The sequence below is a fragment of the Perca flavescens genome, chromosome 24, assembly GCF_004354835.1.
Source record: "Perca flavescens isolate YP-PL-M2 chromosome 24, PFLA_1.0, whole genome shotgun sequence".
In the NCBI taxonomy this organism is placed as follows: domain Eukaryota; kingdom Metazoa; phylum Chordata; class Actinopteri; order Perciformes; family Percidae; genus Perca; species Perca flavescens.
The window spans coordinates 3,418,385-3,441,926 of NC_041354.1; the positions used below are offsets into that span (position 1 = coordinate 3,418,385).

Here is a 23,542-nt window from a genome sequence, read left to right on the forward strand (position 1 = left end):
TATTCTCGAAATGCAAAATAATTATAAAAAATCTAACTCCTTATTTTTTTTCTCACTTTCCCTTCTTTTGGTATACCTCTGTAAATAATCATGATGATGATGATGATAAAGGAGAGGTATCTGATGATGACCCTCATGTGGCACTGACACTCCAGACCCCCGGCCGACTTCAGACTGACCCAAAGACGACTCGGCGACCTCTGAACATGTAGCAACTTGAGCGGATGGATTTATGGATTATCAATCAGCTTCATAAAGACGAATGGAGGACGTTATGAGGTCAGCCAGAGACTGGACTGCATGCCACACAGCAGCCTCCCTCCGTCATTAGGCAATAATCATCCGCGGCACTATCCACTGCCTTGGGCCGGATAGACAACAAACACACCGTTCCTGTGTCCCGTTGCTAACTTACAGCTAGCTTATGCTAACGTCTGTACTGTTGCTACTTTGGCTGTTCGGGGCGAACAAACAAACGACCCCGCGGTCACATTCACCGGAATGACGCTAGGAGAAAAGTAGGCATCGCTGTGAGAAGGAATATGGCGTTTGATATCGGTTTTGTTTGTGTTTCTGCTAATAGACGGTTGCAGGTGGACTGGTGTTTACATGGTCCGTGGGAGCTGGAAGTCGGCAGGTTGGTCTTTGCCCATTGTATTCATGAACATTTCCACATTCCAGTGCTAATGCGAACTATAAATATAACTATACATTACATGACAGTTGGTTATCGTTGTATGCTTTTTACTTTGACAGTCAGCTGTGTCGCGACTGCAGTGCTTTGATTTGTCTCATACCTGCAGAAATGGAGCCTCAGTGGATGTCATCTGGGAAGAAGAAGAGGAGGAACCTTCTAGATACAGACCAGCTGGAGGGACCTCTTCTCTGAGTCCCAGGGAGACGGCCACCAGCTGCATCCCGCTGGTGGCCGTCTCCCTGCACATCCCGCCCCCTCAGCTGTCACCTAGCTGCCCTGCAAAAGTGGCATAGTGCCGGGGAGGTGTTCCACTTCAGAGGCAGGGAGATCTTCTCCAGAGGTAAGAGAGAGACTCAATGCACAGTAGTACTGTTAAATACCCCCATGGGTTGGCAACAGTGTTGTAATGGTATCCAACTGTGACTATGGCTGACAATAGTTATTGTTTTTTTAATTATGATTAATCGTTTAACTTAATAAATAATATATATATAGCCTAGTGTCAAAAAGTTTATAATTTGCGAGTCATCTTAGCTTCAAATGTGACTTTTTTGAGGCATAAATCACACATGTGCATGTGCCAGTGTATTTATGTAAATTGTCCAAAATAGAGTAAAATTATGAATTGCTGACTGCCCTTCCCGATCTGTTGTTATTTATTTTTGTACTCATCATGCACCCAAACCAGGACTGACCAAAACTGCACAGGACACCGCATCATTGACAGCCTGTCTTTCTAATGGAGGTACAGTGCAGTCTGTTGTCTTTGGTCATGTGGTAGATAGCCAGTTTTCAGCACCAACAGCAGGGATTTCACATTCACTGTAATCAGTGAGGTAGCAAAAGAATACATCTTTCATAACAAGACCTTCTAAATTGTGAGGATTTTCTGCTTTTATAACATTGTAAATTCATCCCAAAGTCACGGTCAGTGCTGACTCTTTCATTTCCAACAGGATTATTCCCAGAAACACATTACCCACGTTTGCTGCAGAAGGTGAGTCACCTTTGTTTTCTTCATCCTACTCTTCAGCTCATGTGGAATCATGTAATGAAGACTTTAAAAAACAGAATTTGGTGTAGCTGTTTAGCTGTCAGAGTTGTCCCCGAGACATTTCTATTTTGCCTCCAGAAGCTTCTGAAGGACTCTAGTTTTCTGATTTGCTGCAGGGTTGTGCGGCAGTGTGGGAGCGTCACTAAAACGTCCCGTTTGCGTGATGTCCTGTTGTGTTCTGTTAACCCCCAATTCAGCACAAGTAGACTTCATATTTCACAGTTAGTGTTTTCCGTCAGATCGTTTATTGATCTTGGTGTTTCAGCTTCATGTCACGGAGAAAGAGAGAAGGAAAAGAGACGAGTGAGACAGATCGACTGCGCTTTGTTGTTTGGCAAACATGTAGCTGTTAGACAAACTCCTGAGCAGTTCAGTGCTTGTGTTTCATGTTTTAAAACCTTCTTGTGGCAGCGATAGAAGCAGTACAGTTTCCTGTTTCCTGTACGGGACCCTCACGCCACCTCCAAACCGACTGACAAGTCTGATTGCCGGTTACACGATTGGCCACCGCAGCGTGACAGGGTTGCGTTTCTCCAAAACTTGATTCAGTCTCAACTTTTAGCCGCAGCTTTTGCACGTTCCCCCTGCAGCAATTCAAAATGAACAGAAAGACCTGCAGTTTTGCCGCGCCGTCTGACGGCCGATGCAGGCTGTGTGAATGCCCACTTAGCCGTGGTTTCTGGGCGGGTTCTTCAGAAGGAAATAATGTGGCATCCTGCAAGATATAAGTGCTTAAATCAAAAACTGGTCAGTTCACCAGTTAAATATATGAAATGTAGACCTCATATCCACAACTTGTATTTTACTATTATCCTCCAATTTTAAACCAAGCCACCTCCTTAAAGACTTCTCTTTTGTAACACTCCTCTATTTCTCAGTGCTCCATGATCCATGTTTTCCTCTATATGACTCTCTCTTATCCCTCCTTGTCTTTCAGTGCACATGATCTACGGTTCCCTGGACCCAGTCAACCCTCATCCTCAGTCTTTACCAGTGAGTGCCCCCGCCTCTGCTACTTAACCCTGGTTCAGATTATCTGTAGTACGCTCATCTCCTGCCGGCAGATCTTTGTTCAGATCATTTGCTGGATGTAAATTAGGAAGAATTGCAGTTTTACAGATAATCTGAACTCTTTTCTCATTTTCTGCTGTTTTCCGTGATTTGAGCTGAACAACATGAACATTTATTTATGGAGATAAAGCATGTTGTTTGGCTATGAAATGTGGAAATCATTTTAAAATAATGTCTGCTGCAATTACAAAACATTATTCTGTATTTTTTTTAATTATTATTTCAGATTTTTTTCTTATTTTTTTTTTTGTTACTTGTCCTGCTGCCTCGCTGTCAAATAGATGTTGAGCCACTATCTTAGTGTAAGTGAGATGGTGTAATGGTGAAGGAATGGGCTGGAGCTTGGTAGGTTGATGGTTCCAGTCCTGCTCAAGGCTGAGACTGAAATTTACAAAAAAAAGGCATTTTTTGCCTAAAAAAGGAAAAAAAAAAAGATTTTTTTTCCCCTTTCTCTCATTTTGCCCTGCTCCTCTGTCTCCATCTTGGCCACATGCTCCCTGTCTCCATCACTTGCTCGCTTCCTGTCTCCGTCACCATCTCCATCTCGGCCACACTTCTCCTACTTTTGGGAATCTCGTTCGTTTAGTGGGTCTGTTCAACTTGTTTTACACCATCTTTCGGGATTTTTACTTCTGGGAATCTCGTTCGTGTTTCTCTCTTGCTCCTCTGACTTAGCTCACTTTCCACCAACTTTCACCTGTTTGGATCTCGTTCGATTCTGAGTCCTTCCTCGGAGACCCAGTTCAGTCTTGAACTTGCAACTTTGCCGTTCCAAGGCCCTCGCCTTTCCGCTGCACCATCTTTCGCATACGTGATAACTGGTTTATGTCCACTTTGATGGTGCAGTAGTAAGCATTCATGAGGACAAACTGAAAAAAGGAGAATTCTTGCTGGATTTGAACTAACAACCTGCAGCACAACACATCATTGACAACACCACTACACCACAGTGACCATAGCTCTACAGGTTCAGTTTGTTCACATGAATGCAGCAGCAGGTGTTCAAGAGGACAGATATAAAAAAAAGGAAATCAGAGCTGGATTTGAACCAGGAACCTTTGGAATCATGTACCATTTATAATGCCACTACACCGCAGTAGAGATACCCATGCAGCTTTAGTTTGTTGTTATGAATGCAGCAGTAGGTGTACAAGAGGATAGATTTAAAAGAACAGGTTATAGCTGGATTCAAACCAACAACCTTTGGAGCCATGTACCATTGAAATTGCCACTACACCACAATAGAGATACCTGGAGAGGTTTAGTTTGTTGTTATGAATACAGCAGTAAACATTCAAGAGGACAAACTGAAAAAATAATCCACAGGGGGATTCAAACCAACAACCTTTGCAACCATGTACCAATAGCATTACCTCTACACCACCATTGAAACACTGCAAATAGAGTCCATTTTTGCTCCAAAGAATAATCACTAGTCAGAAATGTGGAATATTTGGTTTAAATTGGGTTTTCTACTTATTGTTTGAGTGAAAATAATGGCACATTACGCAACTGTGTGCCAAAGAAAGTTTTTCTCCAATTTATAAAAAAAAATAGAGTTCATAACTGGATTCAAACCAACAACCTTTGTGATGATACATCCATAACTTTACCACTACACTACCATTGATTCACTGCAGTGGTCTGTCATCTTTGTCCCAAAGTATAATCACTAGTCAGAAATGTTGAATATTTGGTTTAAATCGGGGTTTCTACTTATTATTTGAGTGATAATAATGCCACATTACACAAGAGCGTGCCAAAGAAAGCTTTCCTTCAGTTTAGAAGAAAAAACTAAAACAAAACGATCATAGCTGGGGGACTCAAACCCAGAACATTTGCCATCATGCACCAATGACATTACCTCCACACCAGTGGTTCCCAACCTTTTTTCCTTGGCGCCCCCCCTACTCATGTCTAAGAAAAGCTGAGCCCCCCCCCCGCCCGAAACCAAAGTTGAGGTAACTCTCGAGATAGAGCCTTACTTTCTTTTTTGATACAGAGCAGTTATCAGCACTGTTACGTTTCTCCTCCATGTTTCATTCATAAAATAGTGATGCCGTGGCGGCAGGAAAAATGAAGATACAACAAAATATATAGTTTTCATACAGACTTTTGTATACATTAGATATTCTAGTGTATTATCATTTGTTTAACATGCAAAAAAATTTTTTTTTACCTCAACCTCAAACCAGATAAAGACTCGCGCCCCCCCTGTGATCTTTGCCGCCCCCCCTGGGGGTGCCCGGACCCCAGGTTGGGAACCACTGCTCTACACCACCATCGAAAGACTGCAGACCAAGTTCATCTTTGTCCCAAAGAATAATCACTTGTCAGAAATGTTGACCATTTGGTTTAAATCAGGGTTTCTACTTGTTTGAGTGAAACTAAGGATACATCACATTAGTTTGTGTCAAAGAAAGTTTTCTTTCAGTTAGTTAGAGGTCCATGGCATGGGGGTTAGTGGGTACTTTCCTTTCACACCATCCACACCAACCTACTTAACCGGGGCACGTGGGGCGTGAACGCCAGTCTCCTGGGTGAAGGGCTGATGCTTATTTGACTCTGCCACCTCCTCCATTAGGGACTGTTGGGTTTAGGCAAGAAAGACATTTTCCGTGAAATGCAGGACACTGGGTGTAAAGCCTCTTAATGAAGTGGACCTCATGAGTATTGAACTCACAAGCATTGTGGTCTTCTAACGAGCGTTCCATCACTCGCGTCAAATACTTGACACAGTAGTGTACACTACTGTATACTTGACACAGTAGTGTACACTACACTGTCAAGTATTTGACGTGAGTGATGGAACACTTGTTAGAAGACTACACTACTGTGTCCAGTATTTGACTTTTGCCCTTCAGTTTTAGACTTTGAAAATGAAGTGCACCTTGGAAGGACTGAACCCTCAACCCTCCAGTCTTCATGTGATTTTTAACCTTCACCTTATCTTGCTGCCCTATATGCAAAGCTTGTCAAGGCTTTGGTTGGAAGTTGTATTTATCGTTCACATTTCAGAGGCGAGAAGTTAAAAGATTGTCAATACAAACGTGGGATTAGATCCTTCAACCTCAGATGGTTGAGCCAGTAGCTTATCTCAGTGAGCTATTTCTAAGGCTGGAGTTTCAAATTTTCGTTCTATTATTTGTTATTCACACTTTGTCCTTGTAGACTAATTGATGTCATGTGACAAATACGATTGATTGATTGAATGGTTGATTGATTGATCCGTTAATTGATCTGTTAATTGGTTGAGTAATGCAGTCATTGATTGGTTAATTAGTTGATTACTTAATTGATTAATTAGGATTAGCTCACTGTTACTGACTCAACATAACGAGCTCCATGCTAAGATGTGTTGTAAGTGAGGGGGACAGAGGGCACTGACATGGAACACAACCCAACTTGTGTCAACTTGTGCTTGGCCAATGGTAGTGTGTGAATGCTTTAGAAGGGCGGGCCTTGCCTCGTTTTGCATGGGTTCCATAGTAACGCATCACTGAGCGGTTTCACACAAAACTAAATGTCACTACGATAAATCTACAAAAAACTGAGTCTTTAGTGACTTGCTAAATGTTTTTTTTAAACTGACGAACATCATATGTGTATTTCATGGCTAAATTCAAACAGGATCAACAAATTATTTGCCTCTCCCCGTTCACTACCATACATATTTTTCTCCCTGTGCTTCTCTTAGGCATGCATATTAACTCAAATATGTATTTTCAATGTGAAAAGTGTCAAAATTGCAGAAAAACAATGACTCATGTTTAGCTTCATATCAAAATGTTTACTGATGTCACAAAAATACAAATGATAACAAAAAGAAAAGTCAGTTTGAATGAGATAATCATGTCAGAATATAAAACTGATGCATCTCCTTGAAATGCAAACAGATCACATTTAAAAAAGTGCAAATGTGCTCAAGGACCATGTCATAAATAATAATATCTACATCCTCAGTTTAACACACACACACACACACACACACACACACACACACACACACACACACACACACACACACCTCGAGGCTCAGGAAGGAAAAATGTGCCACACGATAAAAACTACAAAGTTAAAAAGGACCCATGATGCAACACCACCGGTGGAGGCCGAGGCTCAGCTGTAGGTCTCTTGTGACGGATAGTGGTTGACTCAAAGCTGCACTCGCTGAAAATAAAATCTAATACCGTCAGTCCAGCTTTCTTTGTACATAAGACAGTTATTGAATATGACATTAAAAGGAATAGTCCACATAAAATCTTTTTTACAGCAGGCACAGTGGCGTTGGGAAAAGATTACATTATAACGTCCCAAGAGCTGAAACCAATAGTTGATTAAAAGATAAGTCAATCGACGGAGAATTAATCTCCAACTATTTTGGTAGTCCATCAATTGTTTGAGTAATGTTTAACGTTAAAATGACCAAATTCCCTGGTTTCAACTCCTCATATGTGAATATTTGCGGCTTCTCTTTGTCTTCTGTGATTGTAGATGAAATATCTTTGGGACAAAACTAACATTTGAAGACACCTCTTTGGGCTCTGGCAACTTGTGATGAAGAGTTTTCTGATATTTCATAGACCAAACAATCGATCAAATTAATCAATTAATCAACAAATCGAGAATCTGATCTGAAAAATGTGTTTGCATTTGGGTACATCTCTCTACTGAACACATGAATCAATGGCAGAGTGGTTTTCAGATGTTTCTATGCAGGTTTGTACGCATTTTTCTGCTGTAAAAAATTATAGATTAGATGATAGAAGAAGAGGAATTTCCCACCAGGCTGGAACCGCCCTCTGCTCCAACCGTAAACCATGGCCAACAGTGATGTCACGGCGTACGGACACAGCCTGGAGTACACCTGCACGTCACCGTCGCAGGCCGAGAAGTAAAACTATTGCAGGGCAACAAAAACAAGATTTTTAGGAGATGTTATGTTGTTTTTTTAGTTCACAGTCTTCACAGTCTATGGAAAAAGGCTGTCTGCTGTGGCTTCACTTCGTGATTCAGGTGGACATGAAGTTAACCGAAGCCGAGGACAAGCTGTGGTCCACAGAGGAGCTGGATGATAACAGTGCAGCACGCAGCTAAATCCATCAGTGAAAGGTTCCCTGTGGAGTTTTAGACCTCTGTAGTCAAGATCAGCTGCAGTGTGCCAGCAAACGCAGAGAAGACAAAGACTGCTAGCTATAAGCATGGATGTCAACTCCACAGGGCTTCTTTACCTCTGCCTTTGGTCTGACTTGCATTGGATATTGATATGGATTAATGTCTGTACGGGACTGGATGTGTATATACAGTGCTGAGCATAAGTGAATACACCCATGCTAAAGTTGACTAAAAAGAGGAATAAAAAATCATCTTTTGGAAATTGACCTTAATGCCTTAACTAAAAAAAATTAGGAAAAATCCAACCTTTAAGGACACAGATTTTCTTAAAATAGCCCCACATCATCACATACCCTTCACCATACCTAGAGATTGGCATGGTTTTATTTCAGTTAGCCTAATAGCTGGTTTGATTTGCATTGAGAGATGATTTTATGGAAAGTATCCCATGTCAATCTCTAGGTATGGTGAAGGGTATGTGATGATGGGGGATTTGAATTTCAAAGGCCAAGGGAACTTTATCAGGATGCATAGTATCCTGGATCCATGAAATAGCCTTTAAAATAAACATCTGCCTGCCTCTATGGGAATTTAACATAGGGGTGGACTGACTTATGCCCCCTGTATTTTAAGGAAGAACATTTATTTATTTACGATACATTATTCATTCACAAAGAAAATTGGTGTCCTTAAAGGTTGGATTTTTCTTAATTCTTTTAATTAAGGCACTAAGATCAATTTCCAAAAGATGATTTTTCATTCCTCTTTTTAGTCAATTTTAGCATGGGTGTATTCACTTATGCTGAGCACTCTATGTTGGTATTGTATGCATTTATGTACTTTAGAGCTGCAAAGATTAATCGCTTATTTGATTAGTTGTCAACTATTCAATTTTACTGCCAACTATTTTGATAATCGGTTTGACTTATTCAAAAATCATTAACTGTAGCCCGAATTTATTTTGTCTCATGATTTTTACTTTTGCTCAATGATGTTGTTGTAAAGCACTTTGGCACAAACTTTGGTTTGTTCTTTAAAGCGCTCTTTAAATTAAATGTGGCCTTTTTCTAGATACCCGAGGCCACCTGAGGGTTAAGTTGCTGGGATCAGAGCATGGTGCAGGCTCCAGAGCGAGGGCCCCTGGCTCCGGACAGCGCTCCGCCTCTGTTTGTCTCTGACTCGCTGCTCCCGGCAGCAGCAGCAGCAGCAGCGGAGGAGGAGGAGGAGAGAGGCTCTCCCCGGACGGCTGCGTCCCCGCTGATGGCTCCCTGCGCTGGGGGTTGGTCCCTGTCGCTGGTCTGCTTGGACCTGGAGAAGGACAGCCGCCTGAAGAGAGACAGCTGATCGGAGGACAGACAGTTCATTTAATCACCTCCCTGTGATGTCACACAGCACACAGGTAACATGTTGTATAATATATTAAGATCTGTGGTTTCAGAAAGACTAATAGAATAAATCATCAGCGTAGGTTTTCTTTGGACTGAAATAAAAAGTGGCTCTTAAACGTGTAAATGTAGAGAAACAACCGGTCTGTCGTCGTTACCTTGCTAAAGGAGATATGTATGTTATAGTCTACAAAGCTCTTGTACCTTTTTGCTGGAGCCTGATTGGCTTTTGGAGTTGCTGTCTGCCGTCCCACTGGTCGGTTTGGTGCCATCGACTGTCTTGTCTCCACCTGTGGTGTCGGCCTGCTCGCTGATTGCAGCTGCTGTTGATGTCAGACATTTGTTTGATTTAAAATCCCCGTTACGATCAGCTGGTTAGGAGAAAGTTATGCTTTCTGGATGCAGGTTTTACAGACGTTAAATGAAATGGAGCTTTTCTGCAGACATGCAGCAGTCACCTTTCTGCTCTCCGTCGGGGACAGATTCTTCTTTCAGCTCTTCGGGCTTCTGGAAAGTTGAGATGTTGGTGTCAACAGGAGGAATAAAGGAATGAAGGAATGAATGTCAGACATTAAATCGGTCTCTGTAGACTTACAGCGGTTTGAGTCTCCTCCGTCTGCTTCTCTGTCCAGTCGTCCAAACTCGAGGACCGTCCCTCCGTCTCGGCTGACGTATCATTATCCTCTTCTTCGTCAACACTGTCCTCCTCTTCCTCTTCCTCTCCTTCTTCTTTCTCTTCACCTTTGCTCCACGTCTGAGCAAATCCTTTTGTCAAATCCTGCAAACAAAAAGAGTGAATTTGTATCGGTCTATTCCAACAAGACACGAGAACTTCAGATTCAAGCTCAAGCTACTATCATGCATACCGATGAAGGAAGAAGAGTTTTTTCTAGAGAAATTTAAAATAAAGAGGGAACGGAAAGACACAAAATAGGACAGGAAAAGAGAAGAAAAACTGGGAGGGTTTGGTAGAACTCAACTACACAGCTACACAAATGGAAACTCGTCAGTGTTAAAGAAATGAAGTAAACTGACAAGCAGCACTGGGTTCCTGCAGACTGCAGCAGGGCATGATGGGAAGGGATTACAGGAGGGATTATAACCACAAAGACGTGACTGGAAGAAGAAAACAAGCCCCACCTGATCCTGAAACCGGCCAATCAGACACTCAACAGTTTATGGACATTTGCTGAAAAGATTTGTCCCTTAGTCAATCGCAATCTGCCTTTCTCGGTTTTATATCTGAACTATCGACTACTGTAAACACAACAAACAGAGGGATCCATTCAAAATGAAAATAATTATTGTTGCCGCTTGAGAGATGTGAATTTTTTCTATCTTTGATAGTTTGAGTTTTTTTTCTTCAGTTTTTGGGACTGGGTCATTTAAAACGTAATAAATATACAGTACAAACTTAGAGAAAATATCCAAAATGATTCCCTGTAAGCTCATTTCTTAGTAACGCCCTCCAACCCAATGATACTTAAATTATACTTAAAAACAACATCAAATAAAACACAATATTTATTACAAACACAGAAATAAAGTAGGTAGAATAGTTCCACATAAAAATGTTAATCTTTTAATTAAAGCAGCCAGTCAGAAGAAAATGAAAATGTAACAGAACACAATATAAAACGTCCTGTACAGCATCATCAGGATCCAAACTATTCTTCAACCCAAATATACTTATTAGTGTAAGCTGCCACAAAAAGAAGTAAACAAAGCCTTTAAAAGCAAAAAACTTCAGACGAATCTTATCATAAGCAGTTCTGAATAAAACATTATGAGAGAAACAGCTCAGAAAAAGATGAATTAACAGGAGAAATGAACGAGATGATGAAATCAAACGAAGGAATAGCAGAAAGGCACAGTGTGATGAGTGTATAAACAGGTTGTTACTGCAACCTCAGGTTAATCAAGCCTCAGATGCTTTCACAACATTACCGTAAAGATGTGTGTAAAGGCTCAAGACACAACTGTAGTTTAACCTGCAGTAAATGGAGGGCCATTATCACCGGTGCCTGGTATGGTAGTAATGGAGTACTGGCACTTCCTCATGAGCACCCCTAACTTCAAATTGTTATTAACAGAATGAATTAAAGGCTTTACATCAGGATCCTTTGTTTGTTTCATAAGCACATGTTCAGAGACACGGTGACGAGAGGCCTGTGAGAGTGGCAGTGATGGGAGTGGGAGTGGGGCTAATCTCTCCTCAGACAGCCATGGATGTCTCTTTAATTTCCTGCTGCTACACAGACTGAATCATGATTGGCTCATTTCAGGTTGAGGTACCGCGGCAACACGTCGTCCCAAAACTCCTCTGATTCGTCCGCTGCCTGACCTTTGACCCCGGAGTTCCCTTTACTGCCAGACACAACTCTCTGGACAACAGCTGACTCTGGCTTTTTCACAACCTCTTCCTCCTCTTCTTCACCCTCCTCTTCTTTGTTATCAACCTCTCCCTCCTCCTCCTCTTCTTCTCCCTCCTCCTCTTCTTCTTCTCCCTCCTCCTCCTCTTCTTCTTCACCCTCCTCTTCTTTGTTATCAACCTCTCCCTCCTCTTCTTCTTCTCCCTCCTCCTCCTCCTCCTCTTCTTCACTCTCTTCTTCCTCAACACTCTCTTCCTTTGCTTCTCCTTCCTCTTCTTCCTCCTCTTCTTCTTCTTCTTCTTCCTGCTTTTCATTTTCACTCCCCTCCTCCTCTTCTCCTTCCTCTTCTTCCTCCTCCTCTTCTCCTTCTTCCTCTTGTTCTCTTTCCTCCTTTTCGCTCTTTTCTTCCTCACTACTCTCCTCTTCCTCCTCTGCACCACTCTCTTCTTCTTCCTCCTCTGGTCCTTCCTCCTCCGCTTCACTTTCATCCTTTTTGCTCTCTTCTTCCTCACTACTCTCCTCCTCAGCACCACTATCTTCTTCCTCCTCTTCTCCTCCCTCTGTCTCGCTCTCTGACTCACTCTTTTCTGTCTCTTCCTCACTCTTTAAGGACTCACTTTCACCCTCCTCTTCCTCACCCTCCTCTTCCACATCCCCCTCTTCTTCTTCCTCACCTTCCTCCTCCTCTTCAGACTCTCCTCTGCTCTCTGTCTCGTGACTCCACCCTTCCTCTACCTCGCTTTCCTCCTCCTCCTCTTCTGCATCGCCTCCTCTGCTCGCTTTTGATTCAGTCTCGACTGCACTTTCACTTCCTGCCGTCCCACTCGCTTCCTCTTCCTCCTCCTCTTCCTCGGCACTTCTCTCCTCTTCGACATCTGTTTCCAACTCATCCTCTGGTTGCAGAGTGTCGCTGTCTTCGTCTTCTTCTTCTTCTGTTACTTTCTCAATACTGCGACTGACGTCCTCCTCTTCCTCCTCGCTGACTCCTGCGCTCGTTCTCTGCCCTTCCTCATCTTCAGCTTCATCCTCCTCTTCTTCTTCACTGACTCCTGCACTCGTTCTCTGCCCTTCCTCATCTTCAGCTTCATCCTCCTCTTCTTCTTCACTGACTCCTGCACTCGTTCTCTTCCCTTCCTCATCTTCATCCGCTTCTTCCTGTCTAACCGTCGCAGAGTCCTTACTCTCCTCCTCACTTATATCCTGACTTGTTCCCTCCTCTCCCTGACTCGTTCCCTCCTCTCCCTGCCTTGTTCCCTCCTCTCTCTGACTCGTTCCCTTCTTTCTCTGACTCGTTCCCTCCTCTCTCTGACTCGTTCCCTTCTTTCTCTGACTCGTTCCCTCCTCTCTCTGACTCGTTTCCTTCTTGCCCTGACTCGTCCCGGCCTCAGGACTCTCCCGTATGATGTTGATGCTGACAGACGATTTGTTGCTGAAATCAGCAGCGTAGGATCCAGACTCCTGGCTCCGTGATTGGTCCGTGCCGTCTTTCCTGACGCCGTGGCTGCTCTCGGATGGCGACGGCGAGCTTAAACAGCTTCTGGACGCCACCTCGTGCATTAGCACCGCCCCCGCCGCCATAGCGGCCGCTCCAGCCAGCAGATCGAGCTTTGACGCCTTTTTCGGTGTTTCTATTTTTGACTGAGCCTCTTTTTTTTCTTTCTTAGACTTTTTAGACAAAGCTGTGCTCTCTCTAGATTTAGATTTGTGTTTAACCAGTGCGAGCGGTCGCGGGCTACCGGCGCTCTCTCCATCCAGAGCATCGGCCAGCCGAGACGCAGGTGAGTGTGTGCGGTTACCTGGCGAGCTAACTCCTGCACGCTGACTCTGCACGGCGATGGGTTTGCTCTGAGCGCGGACAGGTTTAGACGGCTTAACTTTCCCTGCAGGTTCAGAGGCGACGCCTGAAAGTGTCTGTCTGGCGTCAGGACTTTGTTTCCAGTCTGGTTCCAGCTTCCTGCCGACCTCCATCAGCCGGCTTTTCCCCTGAGCTGGCCTGAGCCGCGGCTTGGACGCCGCCTTCCTTATGTCCCCGACACTTGGTTTGTCTCTACTGGGTTTCCTCTGCAGCTCCTCCATGGCCATGATCAGATTCTCTTTGTTCTGGTTGGTTGTTTTGTGTCTCTGTGGGCTCCGAGAGGCCCGAGAGCGAGCGCTGTGGCTCCTCAGGCCCTCAGGAGGGAGCGCCCGGCGGGGAGAGGCAGCCTTGCTCTCCTGAGACTTCCTCTCCTTTATTGGGCTCTCTTTCTGCACTTTAGTGGTCTTACCGTGCTTACCCTTCCTCTATCGCCGGCACCAGAGAGCAAAAAGAGGGTGAAAAAGAGGCATGCATTAGAGAGGAAAAGAGACAAAACAAAAGAGACAGAAGCAGAAATGTATGAAGGTATAATAGAAAAACAAAGTTTCAAAACTCTTCCCCAAATCTTTTTGTTTTTCATTCTTTCATCGAGCTGGTATATGAGGTTGGATCTACAGTATGGTCAGGCTCTTCCTTTAAATAAATAAGAACTGAGAAGGTTTCTTTATCAACAAATGGGACATTTAGAGGGTTACATGAAAAACGTTAAGCTGCTGTTGTAGAGCTCAGTGTGTTACATGTGTTTTTGTTTTTGAGGATTTCTATTGATTAACGAGGGATGTGATGAGCTCACATGCAGATTTACTAAATCTACCGTGTTAACAAAAAATCTGAATTTACCATTTTGTTCCGAGAGATGAAAATTCAAACCTTTGCATGCACGCAAGAAGCCAGGTTAGGGAGAAACTGAGTTCTGCAATGCAATGACCTGGGGATTGTGTATCTGCATATCCACGCCGCAGGTCAGTAATCTGATTACTCCCCTAAATTTTGGAAGCTGATTTTAACATTTAATCAGTGATACAAAAAGCCACTTCCTGCTTTTTTTTGTTTGTGTGTGTGTGTGTGCACTCATTTAGCTATAGAAACCAACTGATTTAAGACTTGGAGATGCTTCTTTGAGTCATTAATTTATTGTTAATGATTTTTGGGCATATTTTCCTTAAATCAGGGAGCTTTCTGTGCATCTTAACCACCAGGATGCTCCGATTCATATTTCTCTTGTAAAGTCACGACTTAAAACAATCTCCGATATCAACCAGATGAAGGAGAAACTAGCCGAGGAGAAGAAGAGTTGGGTGACGTGTTTGAGCGAACTGGAGTTGTTGAATGACGGCGAAGATAGGAATCCAAACGAGTGCGGTTAATTAAAAGCTGTAGCTTTAATAAAGGAGTGCGAGTTACCTTGTGAACCGGAGCCAGAGTGAGAGTTTTATCCCCCGGGTCCATCTTTATCACATGTGTCTGTCAGGAGGGGAAAAGAAAAGGAAAATGAGCAACACATGTGGCGTGATCTGGTTCAGGATGGAGTGTCTGATCTCTCACCATGTTGAGGAAGTCGGAGGTTTCTCCCAGGCCTTTAACGCTGGCGCTGTCGGTCAGGCTCTCCACAGCGCTGTCAGCCTCGCCTCCTGTCCGCTCTGACGACGTAGAAAACAGGACGCCGCGTTATTCCTCACTCGGCCCGTTTTCTCTTTACCAAAACAACTAATCTGATCTCCATGTGTCAAATAAACCTTCTTATGCCGCAGAAAGTAGGCTTTTTTTGGTCTTGTTTTTTGTTATGTTCCCAAATCAAATAGTTTTGGGGGAGAGGGCAGCCTGTGCAAAGATTTGAAGTTGTTGAAATATTTAAATCTCAACAAAAAAAAAACAGCTGCTTTGGCAAGCTTCACATGCTTTATGAACAAGAATTCATTTTGATCTTTTATGGTTTTCATTTGAAATGCTATTATTATCATTTTGTATTTCAACTTTTCATTTTTAATGACATTGTATTCTTTAATCTTTCATTAAATTATTTATTTTGCTTTGTGTGAATTACTCAATTTTGGTTTACCATTTACATTTGTACTGTCTTATCATTACCATCTGTAAATCCCTTCAAATGGCACTAACCTGTGTGAAAGGTGCTTTACAAAAACATCTTTTTATTTGACTCGACTAGTAAGGCTTTACGTCCTTCCGGTTCGTTCAAATAGGGTGTCTGACAGAAATAATTATTAATAGTTATATAGTTAATATATAGTTAATTATCACTATCAGATTAGAATAAAATGTGAGTTCCTGAAGAGATTGTTGCATTTATGAAATATTTTGAGAGGGAAGTAGAGAAAACAGAGGTAAGATCAGATCAAAAGCAAAACTATGCTGAAAGATCAGGTGACATTTTATAGATTTAACTGGATTTTTGCTTTAAACTCTGTTCTGCTCCTGGTGAGAATGGGAGAAAGAGGAGGTGAGCTAGGTACCCTGGTGCTTTGCCCCTGTGCTCCTGTGTTGGTGAGAGCCGTTGAGCAGCTTCCTGTGGCTCAGCTCGGGCGGGGGCAGTCTGGGTGGGATGGTCTGGCTGGAGACGAGCAGCGGCGGGGGGAGGCAGCCGGGCAGCACGGTGGGCAGCGTGCGGAACATGGCGCCGAACTGGTCCGGAGATCTCTCCTGGGGGGGGAGGGGTTGGGAGCAGGGATGTAATGATGCATCAGGAATAAAAAATTACAACCACTTTAAATTTTTTTAAAAGAACCGCGATGCAGGTAACAACCTAGGCCGTAATCTACTTTACATTTCACCGGTTTGACTTCAGACCTCATTATGTCTTCTTAGTTAATTTATTTGAAGAGTTTTTTTTCTATTTATTTATTTAGTTATTTAGATGTGGGATTTGTTTTTGTTTTTATTCAGTGTCACTTTTGATAACACATCTGTTGTTTTGCAGTTTATATAAATAAAGGAATATTTTTCTTATTTGTCTGCAGATCATTCTGTTAAAAAACAACTTAAAATCATATTGAATGGTGAGTTGAGTGTATCGTTACATCCCTAGTTAGGAGAGTTTTTTTTAATCTGTGGGTGGATCCGGCCTCCGTGCTCCGTACCCACCCTCTCCCTCCTGCGGACCCGGGCAGAGATGCTCCTCTGCAGGGCGGAGGAGTTGGCCGTGTCCCCCAGCAGCTCCACATACGGCTTCTCCAGGTAATCCTCAGTCACGTCGCCTTCCTCCAGAGACACACCGGAGCAGCTCGGACCCCTGGGCCGGGCCAGCACCACCATGTGGCAGCCGCCGCACGTTGCCTGTACAAAGACAGTGTTTATCTCTCAACTGGAATATACATTAAAGCACTTTCAACAGAGAATGTACATGTGAACCATCATTTTAATTATTCAACATTCAACTATCAGCATCATTTCAAACACGTACTGCCTGAACGGTGTACTTGAGGAAGCGCGGACACAGAGTTGGTTTGAACTGGTTGGTGAAGTTCTCTTCTCCCAGGCCCAGTTTACCGTGTCTGCCGTCTCCAAACGTGTATAGCAAACCGCTGTCTACAGATAGAAAACACAACAGCAACATTTAAATACGTTAAATCAAACCAGTGAGGCTTTGTGAGAACGTGTGGATGTTAAGCAGAGGCGGTGTGTACCTGTGATGACAGCAGTGTTGTTTTCTCCGCAGGCCACCTGGCGCACTCGTCCCTTCTTGAAGTGTTGGACCGGCTGCGGCAGCGGCGACTGGAAGACGAACGTCCCGTGACCGAGCTGTCCGAACTGGCCGAGGCCGAACGTGAACACGTTGTCCTCTGAGAGACAAGAAACACATTAACTAAACCTGTACTCTATGAAAGGATTCATTCAGAATGCCTGATCGCCTCTGATCTTACTGACATTTTCTTTAAAATAAAAAAGATAAATGTGAAATAGTAAATATTGAATACATTTTGTTTCTTCTTTTTAACCCTGTTTTGTGAGGTGGTTCGGGCTGCATCTCTGCAAGATTGTATACATTATAATATTGTAATTGTAGAAACCTGGCAGTCAGCAGGGTTCCAAATACTTAAATGCACATTAGATTGATTTTAATAAATGTACATTAAACACAGACTTGAAAAATATTTAATAAACTTTAACTGTTTGTTACCAGTAAATATAATCTGATGTCTTTAAACTTTGCAGAAACAGACCCCAGGTGGAGTTGATTTGCCAATAAGTACATAGAGTAGAATACTTTAGATAAGATAAGATAAGCCTTTATTGTCTCCTGTAGGAGAAGTTCGAGAGAAACGAATGGCGACACACTGTGCAAAACACACAATAAACATACAGTTAACCTACATAGAAACATAATCATTATCTTATCTCATCCATTGCTTCAGTGAACATCTAATAACCACACACAGTACCCCCCCCCCCCCCTACCTTCCCTCACAATCACAGAAGAACAGAAGAGAACCCACAACACATCCTTCCCCTCGTACTGCACTTCATTTTGATAATGATTGCCCATTTAGCCATGTTTGTAGTTCTTGAAGACATATTTGGCTCCCCAGATTCCCTACCTGTGAGTGCCACCGTGTGTCCCCCTCCGCAGGCCACCTGAGTCACCGGCTCCTTGACGCCCTTCACGCGCTGCGGGACTCGGTGCCGCGGCAGCTGGTCGGTGCCCAGGCCCAGCTTCCCGCTGTCGCTCTCCCCAAACGTGTACAGAGCTCCGTCAACTGAGACACACAGAGAAGGACACAACCAATACAACTCCACGTCTCATCTTATGCTGGAAATGCATCTAGTACAACGGAGACAGACGCTGGTCAGTTTGAGGCTTTGCTGGTGACTAAAAGCACATCGTTTCAGTCTTGGTTTCCAAACATAATTATATTTCAGCTTTAATTAGGTTAATCCACACGCTCTGTTCTCACCTGCACCACCAGAAGCAGAAAAAACGAGAAACAAAAGTCCCAAAAGTTGGGCTTAAAAGTTCGTTTCTGACGTTTAATAAAAAAAGTCTTAAATCCAGACCCACTTTCTAGAGTCTCTCCAGAGCTTCTGCCTCACCGTGTGGTCCTAATCAGTGGATATACTTTGTTTCATTCATCTGTATTTGTTAGAATTATCACATTTTATAAGTAATCATTTTCTCAAGTAAATTAAGTACACTTTTTAATGGGCCATTCTTTCATACAGCGGTCTGAAGCTGTAACGTAGCGTTCTCCGTGCTCACCTGTGACTAAGGCAGAGTGGTAGTATCCACAGGACACCCAGCTGATTGGTTGGCCCACGCTGACTTCCTGTGGCGACGCGGCGTGGCTCTCCTTCCCCAAACCGATCTGACCCTCCGTGTTGTCGCCCCACATGAACAGCTGACCGCTCTCTGTGACGGCCAGCAGACAAAGAGCTCATTTAGAGTTGACTTTTTAAATGGGTTATGTGCAGTGCATTCCCATGAACATTTTTATTTTTACTCAAATTTGCTGACGAAATCTAAAGACTGCAACATTTTAAATAAGAAATATTAATACAAAAGGTAATTTAAATAAAGTTTTTCAATTAAAACTAGAGGAAATCTAAAAACAAACAATTTAAATTTGAAAAATCTAAATTCCAATGACATTTTAATTAACTGACAAAATCTAAAAAAAAAAAAAAAAAAAAAAAAAGGTTACATTTTATTTAGGAAATACACATTTAAATACATGTTCAAACAATAATTTAAAATTTGAAATCTAAGTGGAAAATGAGCATGGAAGCTCACCAGCTGCTTGGAGCCAAACCAAGATAATAAAAGAGTGTGTGAGAGTGACCTGTGAGCGCGGCGGAGGTGTTTGAGCCGGCAGCGAGCATTTTGATTGGCCCGCGTGAATCGAAGAAGCCGATCCTGTGGAAGACCGTTCTCTCCTCACAGTCCCCGAGCCCCAGCTGGCCCTCGCTGTTCCCCCCCGACGCCAACACCTTCCCCTGGGCTACAGACGGCGAAACAAAACAGACTTTTAATCATTCAAACGTGTTTCAAATGTGAAAAACTCATCAGAGTGGGATTCTCACCTGTGGAGATGAGAGTGTGGTTTCTCCCACAGGCCACAAACTCAACTTTCTCAGACTTAAGAGCTGAAAATATACAAAAGTAATAATTATTATTAAAGCACAAATATACATTTTATTGTACAAAACCATAACTTTGTGAAATAGTCTCGAGCTGGAACGTTTATACTAAGAAGTTTTAGGTTCAAACACAGGCTTTTTTTCTGGAGCTTTCAGTCGTACCACACAGTCTTCATCAGAGGGTGGAGCTTGCTAAATCGTAATGGAGACAGATGTGTTAACGTGTGAGCCCAGCAGCTGTTCACAGCAGTGTTAGGACGTCTCAGTTTGAAGCTAGGAGCATAAAACATCTCAGCAAACAGCATGATGAAGACCTTACCACACAGCTGAAAGCCCCGGAAAAAGCCTTGAGTTTGAAATAATTTGGGATTGTTTTGTTTTCTGTTATACGACAATTTCCAGGGTTAAGAATCATCTTTAAAGCTAAAGTTTAAAAGTGTGAGGTCCTTGTCTCAAATTATCTCTCGACTAAATTCATACTTTGATATATTTTTCAAAGTACCAACAAAAAAACACATCTGGGATTGTTTTGTTGTATTTGTGTCTGTTAAACTAAAATGTCCAAGGTTAAGAATTAACTTTAATACTTCATTTTAAATGTTCTCAAATCCTCTCTTGACTAAATTAATACTTTGTTATATTTTCACAAAATACCAACAATTTCCAGCCAGGGTTAGAAATAAACTTTAATGCTAAAGTTAAAAAATGTGAGGTCATTTTTTTCTAATCATTTCTCGACTCTAATGAATATACGGCGAATAAAGTACCAACTAAATAAAACTAAATAAAAACAAACAAACATGAGAACAAATATAAATGTTAGTGTAACGGCTGTAAAGAGTACGCTGTTGGAAATGTGATTGAATGAATTGAGCTTTCTATTGTCTTATATTACCGGTAGTGAACGGAAATCAGATTAGCAACCTATTGTCTCTCCGTCTCGCTCCGTCTCTGTAGATTAGTCCAGATTATGGACCCTCCAGACTGGGATTAGAATGGCAACAGATCTCTGGGTTTCCCCTACAGCAGAGCTCTATGTAAACATGTTTCCACAGCCATAAAAAAAGTCTCAACATTTTCAATTTAGGATTTAAAACCATCCATGAAATAGTTTCCTGTGTAGGAGGCGTCTCCCTCTTCACGTCTCTGTGTGAGGAGGCAGCTGTCAGCGGCAGCACTTACACCTATTACTCTCCCTTCTTTATGGGGCTAAACGAGGGAACAGAGAGCTGTTTAAAGACCAACCTTTGACACAAGTAGGCTTGTTCACCGTCAGTTTGGATCCCAGGCCGAGCTGGCCCCAGTTGTTGCTGCCAAACATGAAGAGTTTCCCATTTTCTGTGGACACAAAGGTTGATTTTCTAAGTGCTTGACCTGAATGATTTAGTTTAAAGTGATGCAATACAGGGTTGGGTATTGTGCAAAAAACTATTTCTTTATTTGTATTTGTTTCATGGTAAGCACAATAACATTTCATTGCAGGGAAAAGCCACTTATTTTTTAACAGAATCAGTAAAAGTTCAATATTGTTAAAGTTTACAACGCTTTCAATACAGTTAGACACCTTAATTAAACATGTCTCCTACCTGTTATTAAGGCGGTGTGCTCGTCCCCACAGGCTATCTTTAAGGGGACGTCATTTTTAAGCCAGAATTTACTGGGGGCGTTGTCGGCAAATTTGCTCTTTCCAAAAGTGAAAACCGCTCCTGATTCTGACAAAAAAAAGGAAAGGAAACAAACATAACTGGTTAGTGATGAAAGACTGAGTCCAACAGAAAAGGAATCCATCACAATTTTGATTATCAATTGATCACTTTAAGGTATATATACTGTATGAAGAGAACATACCAGATATTTGAGAACTTCACATTGAGCTTCACCACGACAAACAGCTTGTTACATTCTAGAGACTAAAGCTATAAAATGATGATAATCATAATGTTGATGACATGAGCTTGTCTAGGATAAATACCACCGAGGGTCTTTGTTGGTTTAGGTTCTGTGGTGTCATGGAAGCATTTTATTTATGATTATTTTGATGTTTATTGTATTGGTTTGTTATTTGTTGGTGGTATGTCACCTTAACGGCAGAATCTTTACCGTCTAGGAGCACCGTCTTATTGTGTCATGCTTGAGATGTGATTGTTTAGTGTGTAGTGTCCTTCATCCCATTGTGTCAAATAATCTAAAACCCAAATGATTAATGTTTAAATAAAAGAGTAAATATTCCAATCAGTCCTTAAACTTTGATGATATCTGGAGAAGTGGAAAAAGTGTTGAGACTTTATACTTGAGTAAAACTAGCAGTAGATCTTATATAATGCCAAACATTGTATCTATATTTTATTTGTGAAATATGAATCCCTAAACTAATCCCTAACTATAACCAGTGGTGGAATCTAACTACTTGCATTTACTCAAGTACAATTTGAGGAATTTGCACTTTACTTGAGTAGTTCCATTTTATGCTTCTTCACTGCATTTATGTTAAAGCTTTAGTTACTTTGCAGATTCAGATGATTTATATATGAATAATTTGAATGCAGGACTTTTACATGTAACAGAGTATTTCACCCACCACCGACTAAAACTGTCACATAAATATACTGCAGTAAAAATACACAACAGTTCCCTCTAAAATGTGAAGTTTAATATAAAGCAGCATCAAATGGAAGAAAGTACCTTCAAAATAACAATGTAGTTGGTGCGTAAATAATGTTGTGACTAAATGAATAAAGCCAAACCAAACATTAGCTTCTAATACAATCATAGTAATATTTCAATATGCACTATATAGATAGATAGAGACACTACAGGCAAAAACATACGTTTTTAAGATAGTGCCTCATTTTCATAATTAAACATCATATTTCAGAAAACTTGTAAAACAAAAATGTCTTCCAACTGGGGACGTTTCATGATGATATGTGCTAGTTACATGTTGATCTTGTTCATCTGTAGTCTCTTCAACATGTCTGAATGTTACATTCCATATCTTTAAAGCTTTTCTTCTCTCTGAGCCAGAAATCTCCACTTCAGCAGCACTTACACACACCCAACTTTCCTCTTTCATTCCTCTCTATATTCTGAAACCTTTTACACAGGGCTTTGGTCACATATCATTCACAGCCTGATTTATGCACATTTTATTCATAAAAACATGGAAAATTGATTTGATAAGGCTGTTTTACAGTATCAAAACCTTTGACCTTAATATGTCAAACAATTCTGAACTTGACTTTATCTAATGTTCCATTTCAGTACTTTTCTGTTCTGGTCATGTATGCAAATTAGCGCATATTTAATAAGATAATGCCTGATTTACATATTTCAACATACAATTTCAGTAATCCCTATGGTGCTATGTATCAGTAAATATGTTGCCTGTTCACTTGTAGTGGATCCTTTTAGTTACAGACATAGACTGTTATGGTTACAGAGCACGTTTTCAAAACGAACTTTTCAAGTATTTCAAGCTGAGAAAAGGGGAACGAAATATATAAACAGCAAATAACGTGCAATACTAGACCCAGTCATGAGTATTACACATATATAATACATACATAAATGGCAGGTATAAGCGGTGAAAGTGGTTTATTTACCGTTAGCCAGCGAGCTAAAGCAGAAGCTAAACTGAACTGAAGCATGCTAACTTAATATTTTAGATACTTAGCTAGTTATAAGAATTAAAATGTGTAAAATGATGAAATACGTATCGTTATTTACCTGGTATCTCGTCCTCTGGCTCCCCTGCCATCTCTGCGGGACTTTAATCCGCTTTGCTCGGCGTCGTGGGCGTGTTGGTGTCCCTCTTGTTTTCGACTCTGACAACCCGGAAGTAAACAAAACTTCTCCTAGGTTACGACGCTGACGACGTGACCCTTAAAGGGACAGGACGTTAGT

General features: G+C 41.9%; 1 protein-coding gene and 2 long non-coding RNA genes across 3 annotated transcripts; 2 read left to right on the forward strand and 1 right to left on the reverse strand.

Annotated features, from left to right (window-relative positions):
* The first annotated feature begins 286 nt into the window (after positions 1-286).
* Positions 287-17,625, forward strand: LOC114551046 (uncharacterized). Its single transcript, XR_003691811.1, has 7 exons — positions 287-637; positions 804-1,037; positions 1,386-1,442; positions 1,654-1,694; positions 2,689-2,744; positions 9,009-9,336; positions 17,223-17,625. It is a non-coding gene; the product is annotated as an uncharacterized LOC114551046 (long non-coding RNA).
* Positions 8,739-23,455, reverse strand: rpgrb (retinitis pigmentosa GTPase regulator b). Its single transcript, XM_028572043.1, has 17 exons — positions 23,366-23,455; positions 21,226-21,351; positions 20,885-20,977; positions 19,583-19,645; positions 19,342-19,500; positions 18,762-18,911; positions 18,103-18,261; positions 17,191-17,346; positions 16,968-17,092; positions 16,649-16,840; positions 16,021-16,207; positions 15,095-15,189; positions 14,954-15,013; positions 9,918-10,100; positions 9,781-9,829; positions 9,527-9,645; positions 8,739-9,277 (listed from the first exon to the last, which is right to left on the reverse strand). The coding sequence occupies exons 1-17, from the start codon at positions 23,394-23,396 to the stop codon at positions 9,044-9,046; spliced, it is 2,181 nt and encodes a 726-aa protein (XP_028427844.1). The 5' UTR covers positions 23,397-23,455; the 3' UTR covers positions 8,739-9,043.
* LOC114551056 (uncharacterized) lies at positions 12,989-13,904 on the forward strand. The gene is made up of 2 exons (XR_003691826.1): positions 12,989-13,472; positions 13,581-13,904. It is a non-coding gene; the product is annotated as an uncharacterized LOC114551056 (long non-coding RNA).
* Positions 23,456-23,542: the final 87 nt, after the last annotated feature.

What these genes read in the sequence shown, in the direction of transcription:
- rpgrb (XM_028572043.1), bottom strand. Translation starts at nt 23,396, where the DNA reads ATGGCAGGGGAGCCAGAGGACGAGATACCAG. An exon ending in CCTCCGACTTCCTCAACATG is followed by an intron (nt 15,014 to 15,094) that starts GTGAGAGATCAG and finishes CCCTCCTGACAG; the next exon opens with ACACATGTGATAAAGATGGA. An exon ending in CCCCGACGGAGAGCAGAAAG is followed by an intron (nt 9,646 to 9,780) that starts GTGACTGCTGCA and finishes TGACATCAACAG; the next exon opens with CAGCTGCAATCAGCGAGCAG.